Here is a 25,454-nt window from a genome sequence, read left to right on the forward strand (position 1 = left end):
TGCTCACCTTACTGATGCTAAAAGTTAGTGCCATAAAGCCTTCTCAAGCACTTCAGTGATATTGCTAAAAAGTCTAATGACTGAATAGAACTGGGGTATAATTTGACCTCACTCATCCTACAGATGCTGAAATTTATGCCAAAGAGCATTCTCAAGCACTTCAGTGACAGAACTGTGGAACTTAATAAATGGAATGAAAGGCAAACTACATCTTCAAGGAAAGGGGCCCCAAATGGCCCAAGAGGTCTGAAGTGCTCACCGTTACAGATCACTGCCATCTCACCTCTGTCTGTGTGAGTTCGAGTCTCAGCCTCGGCTAACATTGGTACGTGAGAAAGCCTGCCAGTAGCTTCTCGTGGGTTGGTGGTTCTTCCCGGGGTTTTCCAGGGTTCTTCCTCCACCAATTATACTGGCCGCCATGTATAGCCTATCTTGTGCTGAAAAATGGCGTTAAGCCCTACAACATCAACATCATCTTCAAGGAAAATGACAGCCCATAAAATAAATACCCTGAACTAAAGCTGACATGTTTGTAAAATATTTCCCAGCAACAACAGTGAAATTAGAGCAGTAAATAGCTCTGGAAGTGTGACAAATGTTTACCTCAAGATTCATCCACACTTAAACCTTAGTACAGGTTTAACAGTGAAAATATAATCGAAACAATTTATTTAATCTTAAAACATATACCTGCTTCATTGGTCACATTAGCCATGTCACTGAGAGGGGCACTAGCAGTATCAGCTGAAGCAGCTTGGTTTGCAGTCCCTGTTGGAATGTATGCCTCTTCACATGGGAGGGCATTGGTAGTGCTATTTGTTGGACTGCTATCAGTATCACTTGGAGGGATTTTTGAAGGGTCACTTAAGGGGTCAACTTCATTTGTAGGGGTGTATGAAACAGCAGAGATGGTGACTGTATGAGACATACCTGTAAAACAAACCATAATGAAATTCTCAAGGTCCACAATCCATATATGTTTTTACAAGCCAAACACAATAAAGAAGCCCTATATTAAATCTGACAGGTAATTTTTAAGTAACTGGTAAAGACAAAACTACTACTGATAAATAAGTAATCTTTCAACATAATACCCCCAAGGCAACAGTATTACAACAACATGTGATTAGTCATTTAGTGGCCTTGAATGTATTCAAGATTTTCAGCATACCCCAGGTATACTGAGGGTATGTTAGGAATGGTCCCTATGGACAGCTGGAAAAACTGAAAATTGTCTTACTGACTCCAATACCAAAACAGTGCATAAAGTCTAGGAAGTTACAGATGTCATTTAAAGTTCAAACATACCAGCTGGGTTGGTGTCCAGTGAAGCAGTTATGTCCATGTTCTCTGGGGTAGTGGTGGTAATGTCATATGGGGGAGCAGGGGCATTTGGTGTATTCCTTGTATGTATGTTGGCTATATCACTGGTTATTTCACTTTTGGAGATCCAATGAGGAGAAATGCTGATTTCATCAGACATATCTAGACAGTAAGCTGTAAATAAATGTTAAAGATCCACTATTTATTTAGGCTTTGCTCAGTTGGCTTATGCAAGGCCAAAAGCCAACTGTTTATTCTTTGATAGATTTCTGGCTCTACGAAGCATAATCTACTAGGAGGGAAGACAATATCAGACAAATTTCTCAAAATGCCATGTCATGTAATGAATTTAAGTTTATGACCATGTTTAAATAATTGGCTAATTAGAGTTGTTTTGTATAAATTCAAGTTTTAATAAGGGGTTCCTATGCATACCTAAATTCAACCTGCATGATATATGGTCATTTCTGTATGATTTGCACACTCTTACTGACTGATGGCATCATTACTGTCTTATTCAGATAATACAAAGATGCATCAAGATACATTATGTAACCCTATATTTTTAATATACGAAACAAGCGTTTGAGAAATTGGAAAACTGCAAAGTAAGAGAAACAGTTTCTAAATATGCTATAACTGAAAGTGTGGTTTGAACACACCCCCATCCAAATTTAAATTTATGGGGTAATTTTCTAAATATTGGAGATATTTATTTAAGTAAACAAGGTATACCTTGCAAAATAAAATGAACAATTATTGCACATTCAGTTAATTTTTTGGCATGATGCATTGTAATTTGTATGAATCTTGCAATTTGTACATCCTAGAACAGACCCTGTGTTATGCCATATATTTATAAGGTGTGTACCAGCATATAGTGTTTTGAGTTCGAGAGAATAAAATTGTACGCCCTGAAATAAAGGAAGTGTAAATGTTGTATAGATCTTGAAGTGAGAAAAAAGCTTTTAAAACAAGTTTTCAAATGTTAATCAATTATGCAATGTTTCTATACTTACTACTTAACATGTTGATACACGTTGATTGGTTGCTTGATGTAATGCTGTCAGAAACATAATCTGAAATGAACAAGAGATCGTTTATTAAACAAGACCTATCAAAGAAAAACCTTTACACCCTATCTTACACAAAATGAGTTATTTCAACCCTATTTAAATTAAATTCAGGACATACATACTTTGGGATAAACAGGGATAACACTATATGCTCATTGACAGTATTTAAAAAGAGTACTTTGAACAACACATTATGTACCCACCCCATGTTTAATAGTCTATATCGATAACTTAAATATATGCAGAAACCACTTTTCTTTTTTAGTCAGTGACCCTGACCTTTGAATTTCAGACCCCAAAATCAATAACCTTCTTCCTTACACCAAGTGCAAGCTGTCCAAAACACTTTTTTGAGGTATGTCATTTAGAACTAATGTTACTATGAAAAAAATAATTTTCTTCTTGATGCCACAGTGACCTTGATTTTTGTCCTTTTGATTTGAAAATTAATAGGTTTTCCCTTATGCCAAGTGCAAGCCATACCCAAAGTTTGGTAACCATAGATGATGGAGATCTTAAGTAACTGTTCAGAAACCATTTTTCTTGTCTCAGTCAAAAGGATCGTGACTTTTGGACCCTGAAATCGATAAATTTCTTTCTTATCCCAAGTGCAAGCTATCCACAGAGTCTGGCAACTGGAGAACTTGGCTTATTGTTCAGAAAACATTTTCCTTTTTTCAGTCAGTAATCTTGACATTTAAGCTTTTGAACATGAAATCGATAGGGTTCCCCCTTACCCCAAGCGTAAGTTATCAACAAAATTTGGCAGCTCTTGAATGTGGACAACTAAACTTATTGTGCAGAAACCAAAATTGTAACAGGTGGATAACATCATAACATAATACACTCTGCCTTAATGCACATGCATAAAAAAACTTGAGCTGACCCAAATCAGCTAGGCTTGTCTTAGATCCTGAATAGTTCAAACTCTCCTGTGTGTAATACCCTTGTGAGTACAGTGTTGCTGACATATGTTCATGTACAATGAAATGGGTGGCATTTATTCAGTCTTGTAGTATAAAAAAAAGCCTTGACAATGATTGCAAGTTTTAAAATGAAAGGTTGTGACTTTAGCTCTGTAAAAGTGTTCCTGCACTGAAATGGGTTTGACCCTGCAGTAGGAATAGTTTCAACACCAGCTGAGAATACCATTTATTAGTTATTTATACTGAAAAGTTATAAAAACTAAGAGACTGAAACTTCTGGGCATATCTTGTCTCTGAAGAACCAACTTACCACTACTTGCATCAGGAATATATGTCTTGTCAAGATCAAATGGATCATCATCAGAGACTGAAATTCACAAAAATAATCAGCCAATTATAAGAGTGATCAAAATGTTTTTAATAAACATCTGTTAAAGCAGTTAAAGGAAATTTATAAAATAATCGCTTGCTTGCAATATCATAAACTAAGCACCAAGCTAACCATTTTAAATGAACTTTAGAGATATCCATTGGATCATTTTCAATTTTTTTTCCCGTCTTTTATGTCAACAAACTCAGCATATAAACTAGTTCAATTACCTATTTAAGAAAGTAATGACTTCAAAAGAGGTATCCATCTCACTAGATAAATATCTCTTTTAAAATTCAAAATTGGGCATATAATATACTGATTAGCTCATGCAAAACTCACTTAAGATAAACAAATAAAATTTGGTAGGCATGTCTGTATGTATCGAGATGACCATAATAAATTTTGATGCCATGGACATATAGGCTGAGAGATTTAGGTAGTCATGTGCCAAGCCATGAAAATGGCGAGTACCAGCCTGAGGTCAAATTTCATTAATGCTGTAGATTCATCTCATCTGTCAGGTATTTATGTACGTATTGTTTATGGTTTATGGCACGTCAGCACAATATTGACCACATGGTTCCTATTTAAAAGCTATATAACAATAATAAAGAACTGCAACAAAATAAATCAAATAAAACAACTTGGACCAACCTGTCCGAAAACATGTAAACAATATAAAAGATAAAAAGATAATACTAAAACTTTGTAAAAGGTATATAAAATAAAAGATAAAGGTAAAAATTATAAAATTCTTACAATATTTCTAATAAACACTGCATTTCCCCCATTAAGGCTATGATTTTCTCTGGTGGTACATAAATTTAAAACTAATATGACCATCAAGTTCTTTGTTGGTCATTTCTATTTAAAGTGAATGTCTAAGCACCAAAGTCCACCTAGAATGGGGGCCCGGAGTGGCCGAGTGGTCTGAAGCGCTCTCCGTTACAGATCACTGCCATCTCACCTGTCTGCGTGGGTTCAAGTCTCGGATTCAACCAATGTGGGTATGTGAGAAAGCTTGCCAGTAGCTTCTCGTGGGTCAGTGGTTCTTCCCAGGGTTTTCCCGGATTCTTCCTCCACCATTAATACTGGCCGCCATACATACCCTATCATGTGCTGAAAAATGGCGTTAAACCCCACAACAAAAATAACCACTTAGAATGACCACTTTAGCCTAAAAATAGTGTTGATTACACTCAGTTACATGGAGATTGTAAAAAACGAGACTCCCTTTTCCCAGATTGTAAACATGCACTGTACTCTTACTTTGGATTGGGACTATTACATTTTCCAAGGTAGAACTGGTTTTAGGTCGAAAAAAATTGATACCTAGGGGACAAGTGATAGCATACACTTGACACCTTGTTTTCCCATGATGCACTGCCTGTTTTGCCAGTGTGATTATGTGTTTATGATAGTACATGCTGGAAGTCACCAATGTGACAATAAATGCCACTTTTAGAATGTTTTCATTATTCTTGATGGGGAGCACCATTATGAGCATATCATGATCTACCTTTCTGTGACATTTGCCATGGAAGAAAATTAACGGCATGAACAATAAAGAAGACCTCTGACTGCTGTATGGTCGGACTGCGAAGTGTGTTTCATCATAATCAAATGTTCTGAAGTAATTGAAATGAACAATCTCATCCTGTTAAATGACCTTGAAAAAGTGGAAAGAAAAACTAAATACAAGAAGAAACCAGGGTAAAAAAAAAGTCTGAATATCGGTTACAGAGTGACCTATTCTATGTTGTATAAACACATCCCCAAACCATTTTAATGCCACTGGTTATTATGAAATATAAAATCAAGACATGAAATTTAAGACAAAGGTTAATCATGATCAGTGTAACATGAAATATAGGTCAATGTGACTTACTTTTAAGATGATGTTGCATTACTCACAGATATATTTTATCAGCAAAATAGAACTTGAAGTGCAAAATGTTCCCATGAGTCGGATTAACAGACACCATCAATCTGTAGGTTGGAACCTGCTTTGCAATCCGGCCAACAGCAAAGAAGTGAAGCAACTGCTTTGTGGTAAATCAAATAGCTATCTTTGATAAAGTTTTGTATTTACCAGTGCAGCTGCAAATATTTTAAAAATAAATATTAAAAAGAAAACAACAAAAACAAAACCAAGAGATCCCTTTTTGTCGAGCTCACCTTTTATTTAACAATGTAAAAAAACACTAATAGTGAAGTTAATCTATATTTTAACATTGAGGTTAATCTAGGGTCTGGTCAGACATATGGCCACGAAAGTGAATGCTTATTCAAGCTTCAGCCAAAGTGGCTCGACAAAAAGCTCCAGCAGTTACCTATAAATGAGAGCATCTCATTATTCTTTCCTCGGTTTTTCTACATTAGAAAAACAAACAAAAAATATACAAGTATGTTCAATGAACATGAATGCAAAACCACAACTTTGTTGGACCCTAATCCTTGAGAAATGACATAGGTGCAAAAGTTAACAATTGTTTGACAGATGGATGGTAGGATGAACAGACATGGGTAACACCATATGCTTCTTCCACATTCATGGTGGGGCATAAAACAATGGAAATACAACGAAACCGGCCAACAAAAACAAGACAAAATATTTATGTTGCTTTGATTTAAGACATACATGATATTGGGCTTTCATTCTGCAACTATAAATACACTCAGAAATTTCTTAAAACTTTAGAAAATTAATGAGATTTTCATGTGGCATGTAAGAGTTTATTTTCTGCAAAACATTTATTGTAACTTTATATCAATGAATGTGAACATACAGTTACTTTAAAAATGATGATAAAATGGTGACGCCATCATCAGCGTTGCTGTTGAAGTGATACAAACTCTTTGGACTCAAGCAAGTACATCAACATGTGGCTCAAAGTGAAGCCCTGACAAAACAGCTTTCACAAATTAAGAATGTCAATATGCACTAACTGTTGTATAATACATATTATTGATAACCTCAAAACATACCTTCTTCCTCCACCACAGATTTCTTGTTTCATCCCCATAGTCATAAATCAGTTCCTCCCCTTTCTTTAAATCCCTTAGAGCAAAAAGGCATAATCGTGGTTTCTTCTGCTTTTGAAACTTTTTCAACTTCATGACACAGTTTGGTGGCTCCGGATAAGCGTCATTTACATACTGACAGAGTCTGCCCTGTGTGCATGTAGCATCTATGCTATAATATAGAAAGCAGACGCTAAATTCACAAAGTACCACTTTATTTTATCAAATAATAAAGGTTCAATGGAAGATCCTATCTTGCCAATATTTTTTAAAGTAAGTCGGTAATAAACAAGGATCTGTTTGCAATTATTCTGAGGGTCAAAATTTTAATGTGGATTCAATTTTAAGGTCACAGTTAAAAAGTTATGGATCACCATGTTATGGCTGATGTGTAAAATCAACATACAAGTACAAATGTCAACTCCTGTTATGATGTAATTTTTTGTTTAATGAATATTCTGTTTCTGACATAACTCCAGATGAACGAACATACACTGGACATTGTGGTAAATTTGATTCTTTAGATTCTAATCAAATGCACTAAAACATGTAAATCAGGTCAGAGTGACCTGGTTTTGATATTGTTGTGTAGCACTCATCAGTTATAACACATAAAGATTCTGTTTTATAGGCAAAGTATCAAGTACATATTAAATACCAAAACAAACTTAACCAAACTCAGTGATGCAAAATATGAAAACAGGTTCACAGTACGAAATCTACTTTTCATATAATTACAAATTGATCAAGATGCATCCAGATGTTTTACATAAACTCTGACAAAGAGAAACTAAACACTGCTTATCATTAAACTATATGCTTTATCACTTCATAAGCAATCTAAATCTATCAGTTCCCTTCACCTCCATGTGGTTATCACCCAGGGTCTATTCTAGATGCAAGATTAGTAGGCAAATTCTGCCCAATATCAGATAACACATTATTTCCATGTCATGTCTTCGACAAGTTTCTAGACCTGAAACGAATATCTAAACTTTCAAAATAAAATACATTTTAGCAAATGTTTTAGTAGAAAACAGGTATTAGAATATTCATTTTGTTATCTTAGTAAGTTTGGCAGAATTCTGTAAAAGAAACAAAAGAAGGTGAAATGCGAACTATGCAACGTTGAATTAATTTACAAGGGATTAATTTCATACCTTCCAAATCACCTCAATTTCAAACTTGCAAGATAATCATGTCAACATTCAGAATAGTCATATTACTCACAACATCACTTTAAAAGATAACATGTATTCATGCAAGCTGGTGAAGAACATGGTATAGAATAGAGTTTAAAAGGCTTTTATGCATCAATCAAACCAAACTCCCCCCAATATTTTTCCTTTTTTTGGCCATTTGTTCTGTCAGACCAGCTGTAGTCTAAAGTAACAAACTATTACCACCACCACCAACAACTGATCAAATTGCCTTGGAAAGTTAACTCCAATACATTTCTGCATTTGTTTCTTCTTTTTAAAGTTTTGAAGCCATTAGGTAGCTGTGGAATTAATATGCTTAAAATCTGACACCATCATTTTAATTATTTACTTAAAACTCAGTAATGCATATGTCAGCTCTGTATCATTAAAACATACATGGGTCAACTGATATGACTTTGGAACAGAACCATTTATGCTGTAAGATTTGTAAGCTTCTGTTATAATAAAGCTTGCTACTCTGTTTTGCTGTTTTTAGAGATAGTCACAGCATTTAAATGAACAAGTAATCAAGTCTCACCTCTTTACCATCTGTCTTCAGCATAAAAGGAACATTCATACTGAGTTTGAAGATAAACTGGAAAAATAACACTTACACCGATTCGATTTTTACATCCTCAAAAATGTTCTCAAGACGCCTAGTGTCATTTAATTAGATTTAGATGACATAGTTCACTTGTTTTCAATGCAGCTTAAATAGGGAGTGGGATTGATGGGGGTGTCCATTAATACCAAAGTAGGCAAAGAAAAGAGAATGAATTTGATACTTTCATTATCATCAATTCAAATCATATCCAAATACTTCAATGAATATTCAAATAGGAAAATGTGGTATTTGTTTCAGCTCTAGAAGTTTCCATTGTTTAACAGTTTTTTTGTGTGGTTCTTCATGTAGTATGCAAAAACAAATGTTAAATGACAAAAGATGTTCTCAACACACATCAATGTTATAAATATAAACCCCCTAATTTGAGCATGTACTCCTCAAAATTTGGCCATGGGTGTTTAATGTGTAATGTCCGTGCCCAGAAGATTTGAAAGCATGTAAAAAATGTGTGCCCAAGCAGAGAGATGAAGTACAAAAATCTTGCACAATGTGGGTGTATCTCAAAGACTTTGGCTACTGAATCTTATTTCTAAACATATAAACACAATATTAATACACATACCACTCTTGTTTTCCATCAAATCTGTATAAAAAGATATAGAACATTTTCATCCCATCTTTAACATATTTTCTCTCACGTTCTTCTGCCTCTTGGATATTTATGCGCTCTCCAAAATACTCTAACAAAAAATCCCCTCTTTTCCATTTCTCATCAGTGAAAACACCATAACCTGAAAAATACCAAATGGATCTAGATTGCTTCCTGTTTTCTCTTCAAAAGGCTCATGTATATACTTAGAGACTGCTATTATTTGGTAATCTGCAATTTATGCCCTATTCAAATACATGCTTATTTTCATTTCAAGAATTCAGTAAAACAATACCAGTGTATTGTTAAGCAATAGAAATGCAATAATAAGCAAGTAGCAACAGGACTCAAATTTCAAACCCACTCTGGGACCTTCTAGAATCCAAAATTTTCTTCATCGACAGTAGTGCGAAAATAATGTACCTAACATGAGTACCATAGATGGCATTCTTTGTATCACAGTGACTTTCTCTTTTGACCGTTTGGCCAACAATGTTGGTGACAAACATACATTTCACTTAAGTTTATACCCAATCCATGGTGGTTTGCCTACCCTCCCTTGTATTACTTACATTTCTTTTCCACCTGCTTTACTTTATTCAAAATGGTCATATTTAATTTTATTTTTAAAAGACATATTTGCAAAACTTTTAGCGTGATGAGATGTGATGTGATTTGGATTTTAACTTAGCTTTAAATAATGTTAGTAATATCGTTATGATGTCTCCAATGTGTCAGTTTATAGTGATATCCCACCAAGTCACATTATTCTGATACCAGGCTGACCAGTCCTAACACTAACCTCTTAATGCTGAACGCCAAGCGAGGCAGCTGTTAGTACCATTTTTATAAGTTGTTGGTATGACTTGTCCAAGGATCGAATCCACGACCTCCCACATCCAAGGCGGATGTTATAGCCACTAGGCCACCAGAGCAGTAAAACTTCAAGTGTAGAAGGTTTATTGCTATCGTCGATTCACTACATACTGCATTCAGCCCTCAAATTTGTTTATATTTCAAAAATATCAATTAACTATTATGTTCCGGCACAGGGATTTCTCAATTGATCATCACAATAAAGGGTCCCAATCAATAAAGGGTCTCAATCAAACCTGGTAGCTACCAATTTTTCACCACATAGGGTGTATCTCCAAGGCTCCAATGATATAAAAAAATCCATCAACATGTTGCTTCATGGTAATGTAGAACCAATGCAGACCAGCCAACCCTGACACGTCCATCTCAGTAGGGCAGTTGATTTTTTTCCCGTAAGATTGACCAGTTTTCAGTAAGGTGTAACAAAATATCAATAACAGTACTGCTATTGTAAAGCTGAAAAACATAATTAAAAGTTTGACGCATCGATGATAAATGTTATGTTCAACCGAAATTTTGCAAAGTATGTGTATACTTTATTTTGCTTTGTACAGTTGCATAAATTTGTGTATACTTTATTTTACTTTGTACAGTTGCATAAATTCTAGTTCCAAACCCTATGCAGCTCAATTGCTTGTTTCTATCTCTTGACTTGACATAAATCTTGGAATGTTTTTCCATTTCACATGACGACAGCAATCATATCTCCCGCCACGAGACATACTCAAATTGGCAAGTGATGTCCAAAAAAACGTAATTGTGTCCTTTCCAGCATTTATTCACAAGAATCTGAACTCTCCTTTTTATTTTTCTGTGTTGATTATTAACACTTTTCGAGACACTTATTTTTCCTTTAACATGCATCGCTTTCTGGAAGCCATTTTTAAAAATTCTACAATCAACAGTTTGATCATGCAGATGCTTCACATGAACAAATAGGTGCAGTTTAAAGCGTCTAGGTGCCACAGTAAAGTTAGTCTCTTTCCCTGACTAATTTCACTAATTCTAAGATGAAACCTGGATCACAATAAAACACGGATGAACCTATTATCCGGATTTTTTCCGGCAATGATCATTTTTCCATAGTTTTTGCTAGTATGCCGTAAGTCTGTATTTTAAGGGCAATTTTTGTAAGACTTACAGCAGAATCGTAAGAGCTGGCAGGTCTGCCAATGTCTTGCAAAATTGGCTAAGGGTTACAGTTTTCATCATGATTATGCTTATGTTTTGACATGGTGAGTAGTGCTCTCTCTCAAGCAGTAAAAGTAGGACTGATATTTATTATTGTCTCATCTAGGCATATAAAGCCTACCCATATAAATACAAAATTATAGAATAACAAACAAAAAATTTACCACATTATTGTTCACTAAAAGTATAAGTTGCCTTTCTTAACTTCCATTTAACCAGCTAAATGTCTGGAATATATCCTTGATACAGTTGAGCTGTAACAAGCTCACCTTAAAATTAGGTTTAGTTGGCGACCCCTTTAATGTTTGTCTGACAAAGAAACAGTCTGTAAACTATACATAGTGACATTTATTTTTTTAAAGTATTTTTGTAAGTTTCATGGACAAACAAATCAAAGACAGTTTGATATGATTTTATGGAATATCCTATGACCAATGTCTGGTTGCTCAGAGAATATGCTAGTCAAAACCTTTGAACTAATGGACATATCTGACAAATACCGGGATTTATGGGAGCCTGCTCTTCTACATCAAAACAAATAACAAAAGGATTTACCTAAATCTTAATTTATGCAATACTACCTTTGTAGTCAGAAATATATTTGAGGCTAAAGCCATCTTTGTCCAGTCCCACATGGCACCACCATTCTGCATCTTTTCCTGGGTCCACACACTTGCTTCTTTTCTGCAATCAAAAGTATATTATTATAGATCATAAAATAACAAACTATATCAGATGTAAATATACATTGTTATTCATTACTCTATCAATGTATGCTGCATGCAGTCTCAATACAAAGACTCACATACTTATCTATCATTGGCATACTAACAATGCTTGCACTGAAAGCCCTACATTAATATAACAATCCATCGAGTCCAAGGACCAATCCAGATTTTCAAGATGGCTGCCCTGGTGCTATATTGGAAAATTTACACTAAGCATTACAACTACACTATGAATACTAGGTTTTTGCATTGGGCATGTTTTATACTTAATGCTGGCATTTCTATGTGATTGCATGCTTCAGTCTGCAGACTATGGGCTTTCTGAACCCTTTACATGTAGATTTCAAAATGGCCACCATGGCAGCCATAAGCCATATCTGAGGTCAAATCTGCACCATTTTAATTTTGGACCAACTAAAAATCATTCAAAGCCTTCTGGTAAAAACCCCATGTCAATATGACTTTCTATTCAGGTGAAGCAGCAATAACAAGATTCTGAACATCAGTGATGTGACGGTCATACTGGTTTTCAGATTTGCACCATGTTCAGTTAAGACCAACTAGACATCATACAAAGCTTTTTAATGAAATCCCATGCTGACTATGACTATTCATCTAGAAGTAACATTAATATTTTCAAGATAGTTGCTGTAGTTGCCATATGGGACATTCCAGCAGCACCATTTTCATTTAGGACCAGCTAGATAGACTTTGGGGTGAATGTGTGTGTAACGTTTTATGGTAATCTTCCAAGTAGTTTAGAAGAAGCAGTGATAACGTGAGCCAACAGACAGACAGATGATGAACAACAGGCCATCCCATAAAATCTACTCTATGACCAGTACAGCTAATAGGATATCAATGAACAAGGGATGATTTGGCCCATTCTGGAAAGGTCACTTGCAGTAAATATTCAAGGCATTGAATTCAAATGCAATTATTTCCAAAAAATACAACATCACCTATTATGATTTGTTTTACATGCAGCATCCAAGTTAGTGCCCAACATAAGCATGAAAAGTGTTGGTGCAATCGAACTATATAATACCTAAAATATCTTGAACCCATAATTATGCATGCATTTAAGTAATACCTGGCATGATTCTTTTCAGCTGCACATAAGCTTTCACATCAAAATAATTTAAACGTGACAAACCCTCCACTCTGCATTGTTGCAGGTGCTGTCCATCCTATTAAACTCAACGAAAATGTACCAGTTAGAGCAAAAACTCATATCACTCATTCAAATGTACATATATTTCTCATAAAATTGTATGAATACATTATTGTTATCATCTACGTTCTGTTATCAATGCAAAACCTAACTTACAGAAATAAGCAAACTTTACACGCTTGACAGCCAACTAGATAACTGGGAAATATCAACTTTACTCATTAAACTCACTGAAGGTGATGCTTACTTGAACTTAAACTCTAAAAGTAATGGGTTGTAATATCAGATTCCCTATTGTATGATATACCAGTCTTCTCTAATTAACTGATCATGACTTTTTACTTCATCATTTCTTGCCATATTAATAATACAAAAAATGTTAAAAGAAAAATTCCATGCCTTCACAAAGTGGTCATTTACTTGGATCCCAAACTGCAAACATCACACCACTATGATATTTGAAGACCACCATACAACAGAAATTAATGATAGAAAGTAAAGTTATGTACCTCTGGTGAATAAGCATTCTTTTCCTCTTGTTTCTTGAGGCTGGCTCTAAGCTGAAAAAAAAGAAGGGAAAAAAGTCATACCCAGCAAAAATAATAGGTTAAAACTAAGAACTAGATATAATTATTTATTACACTTTTATAACAAAAACACATTATAACAAGAACTGAGTGTTCTTTGGAAAACTATTTTTTATGCTGCTATTGTGTACAACTGGTAATGATATATTTCCAGGAGAAGGAACCTGTGCATTCAATACATGTAGAACAGCATGTAAACCACACTTTGTTGCAATTCTTCCAGGAGGAAACCATAAAGAATATTTTTAGGGTATCTGATCTAATGATAAATTGGACAAATTGGAAACAGAGTAATGGTAGATAAATTGCCAAAAATTGGGAATTCTGCATTTATAAGCATTTTTCATTGGAATAAAGACCCATTTTTAGCCTCCTACACCCCTGCAATCCCAGACTATTGCATGTCTCTTCCCCACAAATACAGAACTTTTGTTTAGATTTTTATCTTTGCTTGCACCTTAAAACCATATGTCGATAATTAGAGTTATCCAAAAAATAGCATATGTAGATAGATAAATAAATGAGGGGATAAAAAGGAAGGGAATTCAGATATAGTTAGAAAAGCAAAGAGAAACTTACACATGTATCAAAATAGACAGATAAATGGATAGGTAGAAAATGGTTTTGGAAATGGCTAGATTTTTAAGAGAGAGAGAAAGAGACGTTTAGGTACAAAAAAAAAACGAACTTAAAAATTAAACAGCAAAGAACAAAACCATTTGAACTTAATTTTAATGATGTTTCAATATATCATGACATATTTCTGTATCTACTTTTCATTTAAAGATCAACTGATCATTCAGCTTTAAGTTTCCATCCAGCAAGAAAACAGTTAAAACCGATTCCCTCATTATATAGTCCAATATTAATGAATTCACTCTTTATTTTTCTTCTGGGGAGTGTTGTGTCCACTCATATGTCTGCTTCCACTTCCAGGTCATCCAATTTTCACTGTGAATTCGCAACATGTATCTAAACAATCTTTGACAAGCCAACTTTGCAAAGATTTGTTTTTATCCATTTAACTATTTGCCTACAGCAACTATGCATCAGTGACATATAATAATCACATAAACAATAGATTAATAAATACTAATTGTGAGCTCTAGACTTCAAAGTGAATAATCATTAGAGATGAGTGCCTTTTATTTGCAAACACAACTGTGACAGAAATATCAAGAGTTATATTATTAACAATAATCACCTCATCAATTTCAAATTAGTGACAGGCATTAAAACAATCTTTGACAAGCAGACTGTTTAGAGTGAGTATTCTTTCACCTCGAACTCACACACTGCCAATGGCCAGGTTAGGACTTTAAAGTCGGAAAATCTGTATACTTACAAATATTAAAACTGAAATATAACTGACAAGTTAAAATATCAATGTTTATTTCCTACTGTCAAAACTTGCCTTAAATAGTAAATATTCATATGAGGCATCTGAAAATGTGAGGCTGACCTTAACATTGACTACAAGATGAAAATGGCAGACTTTGACAGTATATTGTGTGGATTAATGGCTCGATATGTTATTGAAGACTGCAGTACATATCATTGCAAACAAAGGTGTTGATATATGTACTGATACTGTGGAGAGATTGCAGAGTGTCAAACTATTGTTACAAAGCAATATTAATTGAACACGACCTCTCTCTTTCTAAATATTTTTACCTTGGAAACTTGAGCTTGCCCAAGCCAAATTTGAGCTTGTCTTGGATGTGAGGCAAGTGGATTTGTAAAGCCTTACAGGCTGGATAATTCACTAACCAAGGTTTATTGATACATTAATTCCACACTGACAATGAATTAACTGGATTAATGACCATTGGTTTGCAAAGATAGGCTTGATAATCTTGATCCATGTCAGCTGTGTACTACCTAAAATCAAATGTTTTGTTGACAGAATTCAGTGATTTGATGACAGAAAGTAGGAAAATTGAAATTAAGTTATTAAATGATCATGGGTGGGTATTTATCAATGTGTAACTTGTACCTATTCACTCACAAAATTAACAGAAAGTCTGGACTGTATGTTCATTTTGTGAGTGATTAGGTAAAATTTACACTTTGATGAATATCCACCCATAATCATTTAATCCTATAGTATTTCTAAAATAATATAAAATCAATCAGTCTTGATTTGCTTATACTGAAAAACAAGAAAATAGATGCGACCTTTCTTTCTACAAAAATCTGCAATGTGCACATTGTCCAGAAATTTCTTTCAAACGGCAAAGATCATAATGCTGGATATGATGTTAGTAATAAGGGAAAACAATTTCACATACCATAAACAGACTGCAATATAATTTCAAACCCATGGACATAGTTTGTTCATTCATGTATGACAGAGAAAGCCATCTTTCTTACCATTCTCTTTCCGCGCGTGAGCACAGCTGCCATGGTTCTGCCTTTTCCGTGAGTCTGTTATAAATGGCAGGTACAAGTCTAGAGACACAGAATATAAAAATGTGAAATTTAAAGTATCATTTTTTTTTATAAATCAATGTTTTGTGGATGCTGCAACTTTTTGAATTCTGATTCATATTTATTACTTTCTGAAGTCTGTTTAATGTATGGTCTTTATTGATACCGATTATTCTGGATGTGAAGAAAGAAAAACAGTTACTTTCTGACCTGCTAGGAGACCAATTAAATTCATTCACAACACTTATAACTGTTATAATTACTGTCATCTATATTAAAGCTTCTTTGTTAATTTATGCTAATTTATATATATATATATATATATATATATATATATATATATATATACACATAATAGGCATTTTAAATCACAGTCATGAAATTTAATTTGCAAAACTAGGCTAAGAGACTCAGGCCCCTGCAAAATGGAGTTCTTGAAATTATGAACAGTTTATGAACTTTATTAACTATTCTTGAACTGAACATGAATACCATAAAGAACAAATTAAGTACCATTCAAGAACAATAATACATCAGAAGAGTTCAAGAAATGTTCATTTGTTCTCTCTAGGGATTAAAGTGGAAACATCTCATCAAATCTTGATAAGTGATCTAAATTTGAGACAAGTGAAAAAGGTAGGTGGGACAAGTGAATTTTCTAAACCATCATGTCCAGGACAACTGGACGAAGAAAAAGAACTGCTCAGTTAATACATGAAACCATTGTTTTTGTATATCTTAATGATTCCTTATAATTTTGATCCCACACCCCTCCTTCAGCTAAGTCACTAAAGTTTCTCCAAGATCGAGAGAATGATGTATTTTTTTAAAGGGGAGGGGGAACAAACCAACATTAAATGTAAATGCATAACCTTTAAAATGATGCAATCTCAGGTCTAGTGCTTCATATAAAAAAGACACACACCAAGGCCTGAGGTAAAGGGGTTCTCCAAATATATTCAAGGCATGTTTATTTTTTATTTTAAAAATTGCTATTTCTGTTTTCTTCTTATGTTTTTCTTTCCAAATTATCGATTTAACATGCTTTTTTACAGACTTTCGGGCAAACAAACATGGTAATTGCTATCAGTTACACACAAGTTTCAACTACCTTATACTCGCGTATAAGCTGAATAATTTATGAGAAAAAGGGGGATCGGCTTATCCAATGGCCATTGTCTAATCTAAAAAAATTTAAAGTCTTTTTGTTGACTACTATAATGGCTGTAAATCGTGAGACACGTAAAAATAGTCTTTTTCCATGTCCTAAGACATATGCATGTAAAAAAATAATTTTTGGTGTCCTGACACTTATTAAACTGTTAAAAAGTACCATGATTGATTTTGTTATTACTTTGCACGTGCATATTTTCTGATTTCTCCAACAAGAAATTAAATAAAGGTAAATACAGACTTCATAATTTGCTGGCCGGTTGAGTTTACCCAGGAGACCAGGCTCACCTATAATGTACAGTACTTACACAGTGCAAAGTGTGCATAGCGTCACTTAAATCCCTGTTATTCCCAAGTATATTAGATGCAGATTTTGCTTTATTCCTTTTTTCGACCAAACTGCATTCTTCCAGATAACATTCCAGCTAGTCCTTAATAGCTGTTTCATTTATGTTGAATCACACCCATAAAAGCTACTTATTTTCAATGATATAAGCGATCCTACAAGTGGAGGTAATATTTATGAAAAGGTATGCATGTTTAATTGTACAAGGCACATAATCAGCATAATTTACAAGCTCACAAAGAGTGGTAATAATAAAGGCTAAAATGCTCATTATAAATCAACAAAGATCATCATCAATCTATTTTAGTTTTGTGTTTTGGCTGAACATCATAACTTTCCACACAAAGGACAGCTTTATGTTTCAGCGTCTCCTTTGTTGATAGTTGGCGAATTTGTCTTTTGTTAACCAGTTAATCATTAAAACACTGAAATTGGCTTATGTTAAGATGGAATTTTAACTGGCAACTATACGAGTACATTGATGTGCAATTGCCTTTTATTCCATAATATTAGCAAGATTACCGTAGTTTTGTAAAATGGGGAGTACAGCATACCTGTCAACTTCTCAAAAGCCAAGTAGGGAGATTGAAAAAAATATAGGGATATTGGGACCTAAAACAGATCTTCTGGGTCCAATATGTGTGAAATTCGCAAATGATGCGCAGTTTCTCCCTGTGACGCGCCTTATGTTCCCCAAGTACGTGCCCTATTTTCATATTCTGGTCAGCTGTGGCCAAAATGCATAGTAACTAAAGGTTAGTCTTAAATAAACAAGTAAGAAAGCCAACACAACTTAAAGTTAATCCTTATCGATGCAACTATTTTGTGAAAGCGACTAGCCCTCTTAAAGTTAATCCTTATCGATGCAACTATTTTGTGAAAGTGACTAGCCCTCCATCATAATTCAAAGAAACCATGTTCTACACTACTGTCTGTTATGCAAGCACCAGCAACTGACTGGCAAATAAAGGATTTTGTTTTACTGAGGAGGCAGCCTCACAGAACCTTACATGTGGCAACTATTTTTCCCTGGTTGTATATCTGACCTTATTTCCTTATTGTCAACTCGTAAGGCATTTATTATTGTTTACTATAAAACATGTATTCTGAAAGTTTTTTGAGCACACGTTTTATGTGTGGAAGGTATTTTTATTCCTTCTTTTATTTTTTTAATGGTAATTAATATTCGTATATACAGTACAAAAATGCCAGATGTTCACTCGTACAAGTTTCTTCGATGGGAATGGCGCAATAGCATATAGTTTTATTGTTGGGGTTTATTTTTTTGTTTTGATTAAATTTGATTTTTGTATTGTTGTAGAGATAATTTCTGTGAAAAATGTTTAAACTTAACATTCTATTTAGTGAAGAAGCGAATTCTTTCTGGTAAAGTAATATATTATTTCATCACAACAATATTCACAGGTGATACAATAGAACGTGGCTTTCATGGATTGCATACGATATATCTAAATATGTAGGACTTTGATTCTTTAGGAGAAATGAAAATCAAAGACATTGAAATAATTGGAAGTTCTCTGCAAAAATCGGGAGATATTAAATCAGGAGGTAGGCATGGAGCGACCCCAAAAATCAGGATTTTTTTCTCTATTGGCGATAAAGTTGTCACGTCCGCTGTAATGTCACTTACATCAAAGCAAACTACAACTCAGCTTTTATGGTATTAGCATAATTTTTAAAGCATTATTTCTGAAACCTGATCATTGTATTTTGGAGATATCATTAAAGTTTAGTGCAGTGGTGCCCATGATTCTACTCTAAGGGGTGTACATCATCAAATGGAATGTACTTCATTAATGCGTGTTCAAACCTACAATGTACATGCGGTGGTGCAATTATTTAAACACATTCAGTAGCCTAATTATGAGCGTTGAATCAAACAGTAGTGTTGTTCATTGTACTGTCATACTGGGATCACATTTTAGTGAGTCAGGTATTTACAATTTCAAGGCAAAATAAAAACACAATTACTACTGCAATGAGATAAAATATCCAATGCAATAATGCATAAACAAACAATAATTGAGTCAAAAGAGAGATGTAGTGTTACTGCAACTTGTGAATGCACAATTCTTGTCATTGTTCGATCAAATTAGAAACAAAATCTAAATTAAGCAGAAACAATAATAAAAAAAACAGAAAATTACTTTTCAAACAAGTTTATACCATTTCATTTTATTAATCATACATGCCAATCTCAAGATAAGTATATGCATAATATTTGTTAATATAAGTTTGCCTAAATAAATGCATCTAGAACTTGCCGCGTGCATCATGTGATGCCTCAGAATTGTGGGTTGGCTTATATGTGGGTCATGCACTTTTTAGTGTTTTTTCCTATTTAGTTTTTAGGGGTTGGCTTATACGCGAACGGGCTTATATGCGAGTATATATGGTAGGATGTGGGAAAACAAATAAATCTAACTCCTCCAATTAGATCATATGTATGTTATCTTTCAGAATAACAAAGCCCCTTTTGACACCTTTTCACAATTAGGGTGTATCATCAGCATATTTTACTATAGTTGAGACAGGGTCTGCATTCAATATTCCTGTAGTTCTCTTTGTTGTCTTAATTGTGCTGTAACTCTTGTATATTTAACGACTGTTATTAACATTTGTGTCGTTTTCATTGTAAGTTCATTTTCCTAAATATGAAAAAAGGTTTTGGTGACTCATTTTTATGAGTCAAAGCATTTTTCTGCACCCTTTAAAAAGTGCCTACTGATACTGTAGTGCCCTAGTCTAAAGTCACTGCAGTAGCAGTTATTATTATTATTGTCACATAATAATGATTGGACAGTACTGTCCAACTCAAACTCAGAGAAAGCCTTGATCACTTTCATGATTTATATATGCATCAATACCAACTTAAACAGGATTTAAACAATGAGGGGCATCTTTTATGTGCCAAACAAATGCAGGTGCTTACATGTAAATACACATTCAATAGACTATCAGTCATCACATCAGAGAAGGATTAGCTCTTAATTAGTCAAATTGGGTTCATGCCTGTTTACCTAAGTCTCATCATTAGCTATTCTGCAGATCGGCCATGGCTAACAAAAAATATAAAAAGAGGCGTATTATGATGGAAACTGAGGCACATCGTGGAGATGCATTAAACACACAAAAGGTGCATCCCTGGAGAATTTGATGTGTATTTGATGCGGAAGCTCACATCCCTGAAAGCCTTCAATGTGTTCCATGGAGAGGCACATAATTCTAAGAACTGTTCAGTGGCTTACAATCTTAAAATGGTGTTTTGAAATAATAAAATGCTATTCATGATCATCAGACCGTGGTTCTGTTTATGAACATGTTTTTTCAAAGACAAACAGGTCAAATGTAGTTTACAGGCATTTTAACCAACCTTATAACCCACCAGATGGAAGTAGCCCATTCTAAAAGTTTCTACCCTGCAGTAAATATGTGTTAGGCTCTAATAATCATACCAAACACAGCGCAGAATCTGTGTTATCTTTTAATACTGGGGAAATTTAATAATGCAGTATCAACAGATTAGTTGCATTTCCTCAGAATAATGAACGCATCATGACAATGATATTTACAGCATTACATTATTACTATTTTCAAAAGTTGGAAATAAAATGCTCTCACTCTGCACATACATGCATACATACATACATACATACATACCCACACACACACATGCATCCATACATACATCCATCCATACATACATACATACATGTGTATTTGACAGAGAAAGAGAGAGAGGAGGGCGGTAGTTTTGAAGATTGAATACTGTAACCTTTCCGGACCTTTTAAAGAAATTTTCAGGTATTAGATGAACTATTAACAATTTCAGTACAAATCTTTATATCACTCGCACGAGCAAGGTATTAAACAGTAAAACATGTTTCTCTTTTCCACCTTCTTCACTGTCATCATCATTATTAACTATGGTAAATCTCTAGTAAACAATATTGTACTCACAAGTGTGTCTTCTTTCTCGTCGTCATATGTGATAAATGTATCATTCACTGTCCTTTTTTTTATTCTTCATCATCACCATGTTTTTCACCTCATCATGGTATAATTATCAGGTAAAATATCATTTGTACCTCTCTAACGCCAGTGTTACCAATGCTAAATATAAGTAATTTTTTCATTTGTCATCTGCCTTTGTTCTCTCACTCATCATTGGTAAATCATAATAGAATCATTTGTTCTCTCTTGCACCATCATTAATTTTATATTACGTATTGATAATATCCATCACAACTATTTTCTCTCCCTCTCTCTCTCATACACAATCACCATCATCATCAATGGTTAATATGTGGTATAAGTATCAGCTTTTCTCCTTTCCTACTTTTATTTTATTTTTATCATCATAATAAATAGTTCATCTCTCATGCAAGTATATTTTCTTCTTCACTTTTATTTTTTGTTATGAAAAAACATAAGTACAAACAACAGATGATCTTATCAGGTAGCCAGCTGTAGAAAGTCGATCAAACACATTTTTTAATCTACCGGGTCCAGCATCTGTCTTTAATATTTGAAGTATGATAATGTCATCACCGTTATTTCTACAATCCGAACTTAATCTACATATTTCTGTTTTGGAAATTTATATAAAATTATAAAATGATACAATCTGAAATAAAAAAGCAAGCTAAACGTATTATCTTGTGAAATTACTTTCTACTTTCTGTGGTAGAATGGGCTACTTCCGTCTGATGGATTATGTTAGAAAGGGTTTGTAACCGTAATGGTAAAAATAAAGGTTACTTCGCCGGATTGGATTCATATGAGTGATGGTGGTCCGAGAGTTATGCGTTGGTACGTCACTGTCTTTTGAATGTATATGTGTAGCTTTTCAGTCTTTTTGCGATTCTGAAGCGATAAAAGACGCGTGAGAAAAGACGAATGGAGCGAAGGACTGTGGTCACGCTTGCAGTCCTTGTTTTCATTTATATTACCGACAAGGTGATTTCATATTGTCAGAGATTTCGCCCTACTTTATTGATAAAACGTCAGACTCCTTTACTTTTTCCTAGAGATGCCATATTCAATTTGAAATCATACAACCTGATACTACCAGAGGTGTCATTTTCCTTCGTACGACTATTATATTCGAATACAGTAAACACTTATCTGGCAACACAACAAATATTAATTTAACTCGCGTGTCATTCCATAAAATTGGAAATAACATACAGATTTGACAGTAACAGGTGGGTGTTTCTCCAACAGTAGCCGGTTGCTATAGTTTAAAATATAGGCTTGTAAATTACCCGGCTACCGGCGCGTAAGTTAGGACGCTTTTTTAATGGATTTCGCAGTTCAATTTAATAATTATATTAAAGAGATGGTGATTTTCAAAACTACTTTAGAGCATGTTTTAAACTAGTACTAATATTAGTACCCTTACTCGTACCTCGTCAACCACAACAAATCAAGTTGAGGCTACGACATCGTAGCTAGTTTTAAACTCTTCGGCAAAGACTTCGACGCGTCTGCCGCGCATGTGTGAATGACATCAACTGGCATTTAATCCATTACTGTTAACAATCAAACTTAAAACTATAAAGTTAAAAGATGCATGTTATTTTCAATGTACATACCATTCTTTCATCAAAGCTTAATTCTGCGCCCACAGGAGTACAACATCTGCATTACCGTGTGCCACCATTTTCCTTTATAGTTAACCTAATACGCATGCGTGTAATATTTGATCTTGGAAGACAAATAGTTTTTAATTCAGACCATGTTTTGTTCACCTTCGAAATAATATATTTTGAACAGTTCTTCTGTCATGAATATTTTTATATTGTCACTTTGGATTTAAATATAGGTCTTCTTTATATACTATGGTACAAAATTCTAACCATATTATATATAGACTGTACAACAGAAAATGTTAAAAAATTAAAGGTACCCCGAAGGTCGCTATTTCTAGAAGAAGCAAATATATACGGCTTTTCGAACATTCTATTTATTTTTCAAATGTGACTAACTAAACTCTAAATATTTATAAACTTAAGTTAATTAAGCCTGTTTTGTTAATTAACACATAAACAAAGTTGTTTTTTCCATTTATTTTCCCGTAAATGTGTTTTGACCATTAGGGTACCAACAATTTCAAGGTTCGGGGACATAGTCCCCCAATGATCGCACATTTGTCCCCGTATGGTATCATTCTGACTAATATATATATATATATATATATATATATATATATATATATATATATATATATATATATATATATATATATATATATATATATATATATATATATATAATTATTTCATAAACAAATAACTCTTGCAATTTAAAATTGCATCGCAGAAAATAAATAGAGCAAAATAAAGTAACTCACAATTACCGATAAAATGCTAGTGGCGGTACCGAAATGATTCGTAACGAGAACAGGGTGCTCATCAGCGCAGAGCAGCTACCGTTTTGTGAACTTCAGAAAGAAACGGTACCCAACTCCCTTCCGGAAGATATAATCTTCCTTTTTCGCAGTGCAGAAAATATCAAACCAAAAGAAAACGTAAACCATCACCTAATTTTATCAGCAGCATATCGGACAAAATTGTCTACGTCATTATCTCAGTGTTAAGTTAAATATTCCTTTTTTGCATTTCCTGCTAAGGGATGAACTTAAAGTTTGATTCTCAAAAGCAACATCCTATTCATCAAGCAAATCTACAAAGAAGGCATACAGACGATCACATATATGAAAAACAACATTTCGCTCTTATGCAAGAATGCATAGAATCAGACGCGGACACATAGGAAGATGTACTTCCATGCAAATTCACAGAGAAAACATTGATATCATTTATTGCAAGAAACTTCTAATATTTTTACAGTACTTTATTAAAGGAGTGCGTGATGGAAATAAATAAACAGATGATTATTTACAATGTGAATGCGAGCTAATGGTAATAAATTGACATGTTTCTCTGCAAGAGAATAAGATTCCATGGAATGATATATAACGTGGTATGACATATTAGAGATCATCTTGAAAAATTTGCTTGAGAACATACGTGTACATCATTTCAACATATTCTGTCTCACGTGGATACAACCAATTAGAACTAAAAATGTCATAATCAAGGAATATTATGGCCAAACAACTTTTTAACCATAATTTGTTGATATGACCATTAAGCTTCAGTAATTAATGGTCGATTGACAATCAATACTTTAAATATTGTTAAGGATTCTAAAATAAGAATCAAATCAAACAAATCATTGCATTGGCATTATGCGTAACGTTGTGGAGATGAATATATTTGAAGAAATTTAATTCCAGAAATGACTGGTGTTTTTTCTTATTAAAGAAAACAACGTGTCATATTCCAATATGAAATAGTACGGATTAACTATGACTTATCGAGATTTGTTTTTAAAACAAATATTCCCTTAGTTAGATGGATGGAACTTTGTATACAAGTAATCAGTCTTAAATAACTCCTATTAATTTAAATTTTTGAGATACTCATAGTTAAATGAAACTATCTGTTTTATGAATTTGCAATGTCACGTCTGATAGCTCAGTCAAATTTCCCGTTGTTTGAAAGTCTCGAAAACCTCTGTAACTGTTTGTGAGAAAATTAGGGCTATTTGTTTAATTGGATAGATAAGATTATGTTGTCACAGTAATTTCGAAATTTCAGTTCAAATAGAATTTGACTCTTTTCTAGATATATTTTAATAAATAATAAGGACAAACATTGATGTCCCTAAAATCTTTAACTTAAAAAAAATCAGTTTATAATAATTCCTTAATGTTATTAACA

At 33.8% G+C, this 25,454-nt stretch overlaps 2 protein-coding genes and 1 long non-coding RNA gene across 3 annotated transcripts in view; all 3 read right to left on the reverse strand.

Annotated features, from left to right (window-relative positions):
• Nucleotides 1-6,703, reverse strand: part of LOC149795754 (uncharacterized) — a 19,330-nt gene extending 12,627 nt beyond the window's left edge. Inside the window, exons 1-5 of the mRNA XM_089963845.1 lie at nucleotides 6,687-6,703; nucleotides 3,636-3,692; nucleotides 2,343-2,402; nucleotides 1,309-1,497; nucleotides 691-930 (exon numbers count right to left, since the gene is read on the reverse strand). Of these exons, the coding sequence (XP_089819971.1) occupies nucleotides 691-930; nucleotides 1,309-1,497; nucleotides 2,343-2,352 (439 nt within the window). The 5' untranslated portion in view covers nucleotides 2,353-2,402; nucleotides 3,636-3,692; nucleotides 6,687-6,703. The remainder of the gene's footprint in view (nucleotides 1-690; nucleotides 931-1,308; nucleotides 1,498-2,342; nucleotides 2,403-3,635; nucleotides 3,693-6,686) is intronic.
• Nucleotides 5,994-13,122, reverse strand: LOC149795755 (N-lysine methyltransferase KMT5A-like). The gene is made up of 5 exons (XM_089963846.1): nucleotides 13,090-13,122; nucleotides 11,787-11,889; nucleotides 9,112-9,280; nucleotides 6,687-6,894; nucleotides 5,994-6,071 (listed from the first exon to the last, which is right to left on the reverse strand). The coding sequence occupies exons 1-5, from the start codon at nucleotides 13,120-13,122 to the stop codon at nucleotides 5,994-5,996; spliced, it is 591 nt and encodes a 196-aa protein (XP_089819972.1).
• Nucleotides 13,123-13,620: 498 nt separating this feature from the next.
• LOC149795756 (uncharacterized) lies at nucleotides 13,621-23,653 on the reverse strand. Its single transcript, XR_016422141.1, has 3 exons — nucleotides 23,262-23,653; nucleotides 16,068-16,145; nucleotides 13,621-13,667 (listed from the first exon to the last, which is right to left on the reverse strand). It is a non-coding gene; the product is annotated as an uncharacterized LOC149795756 (long non-coding RNA).
• Between the last annotated feature and the right edge of the window lie 1,801 nt (nucleotides 23,654-25,454).

The sequence above is a fragment of the Sinohyriopsis cumingii genome, chromosome 7 (genome assembly GCF_028554795.1).
Source record: "Sinohyriopsis cumingii isolate HCF-2022 chromosome 7, ASM2855479v2, whole genome shotgun sequence".
Lineage (NCBI taxonomy): Eukaryota > Metazoa > Mollusca > Bivalvia > Unionida > Unionidae > Sinohyriopsis > Sinohyriopsis cumingii.

What these genes read in the sequence shown, in the direction of transcription:
- LOC149795755 (XM_089963846.1), bottom strand. Translation starts at nt 13,122, where the DNA reads ATGGACAGCACCTGCAACAATGCAGAGTGGAGG. An exon ending in GCAACAATGCAGAGTGGAGG is followed by an intron (nt 11,890 to 13,089) that starts GTTTGTCACGTT and finishes TTTTGATTGCAG; the next exon opens with AAAAGAAGCAAGTGTGTGGA. An exon ending in ATCTGTGGTGGAGGAAGAAG is followed by an intron (nt 6,072 to 6,686) that starts GTATGTTTTGAG and finishes TTTCTAATGTAG; the next exon opens with AAAAACCGAGGAAAGAATAA.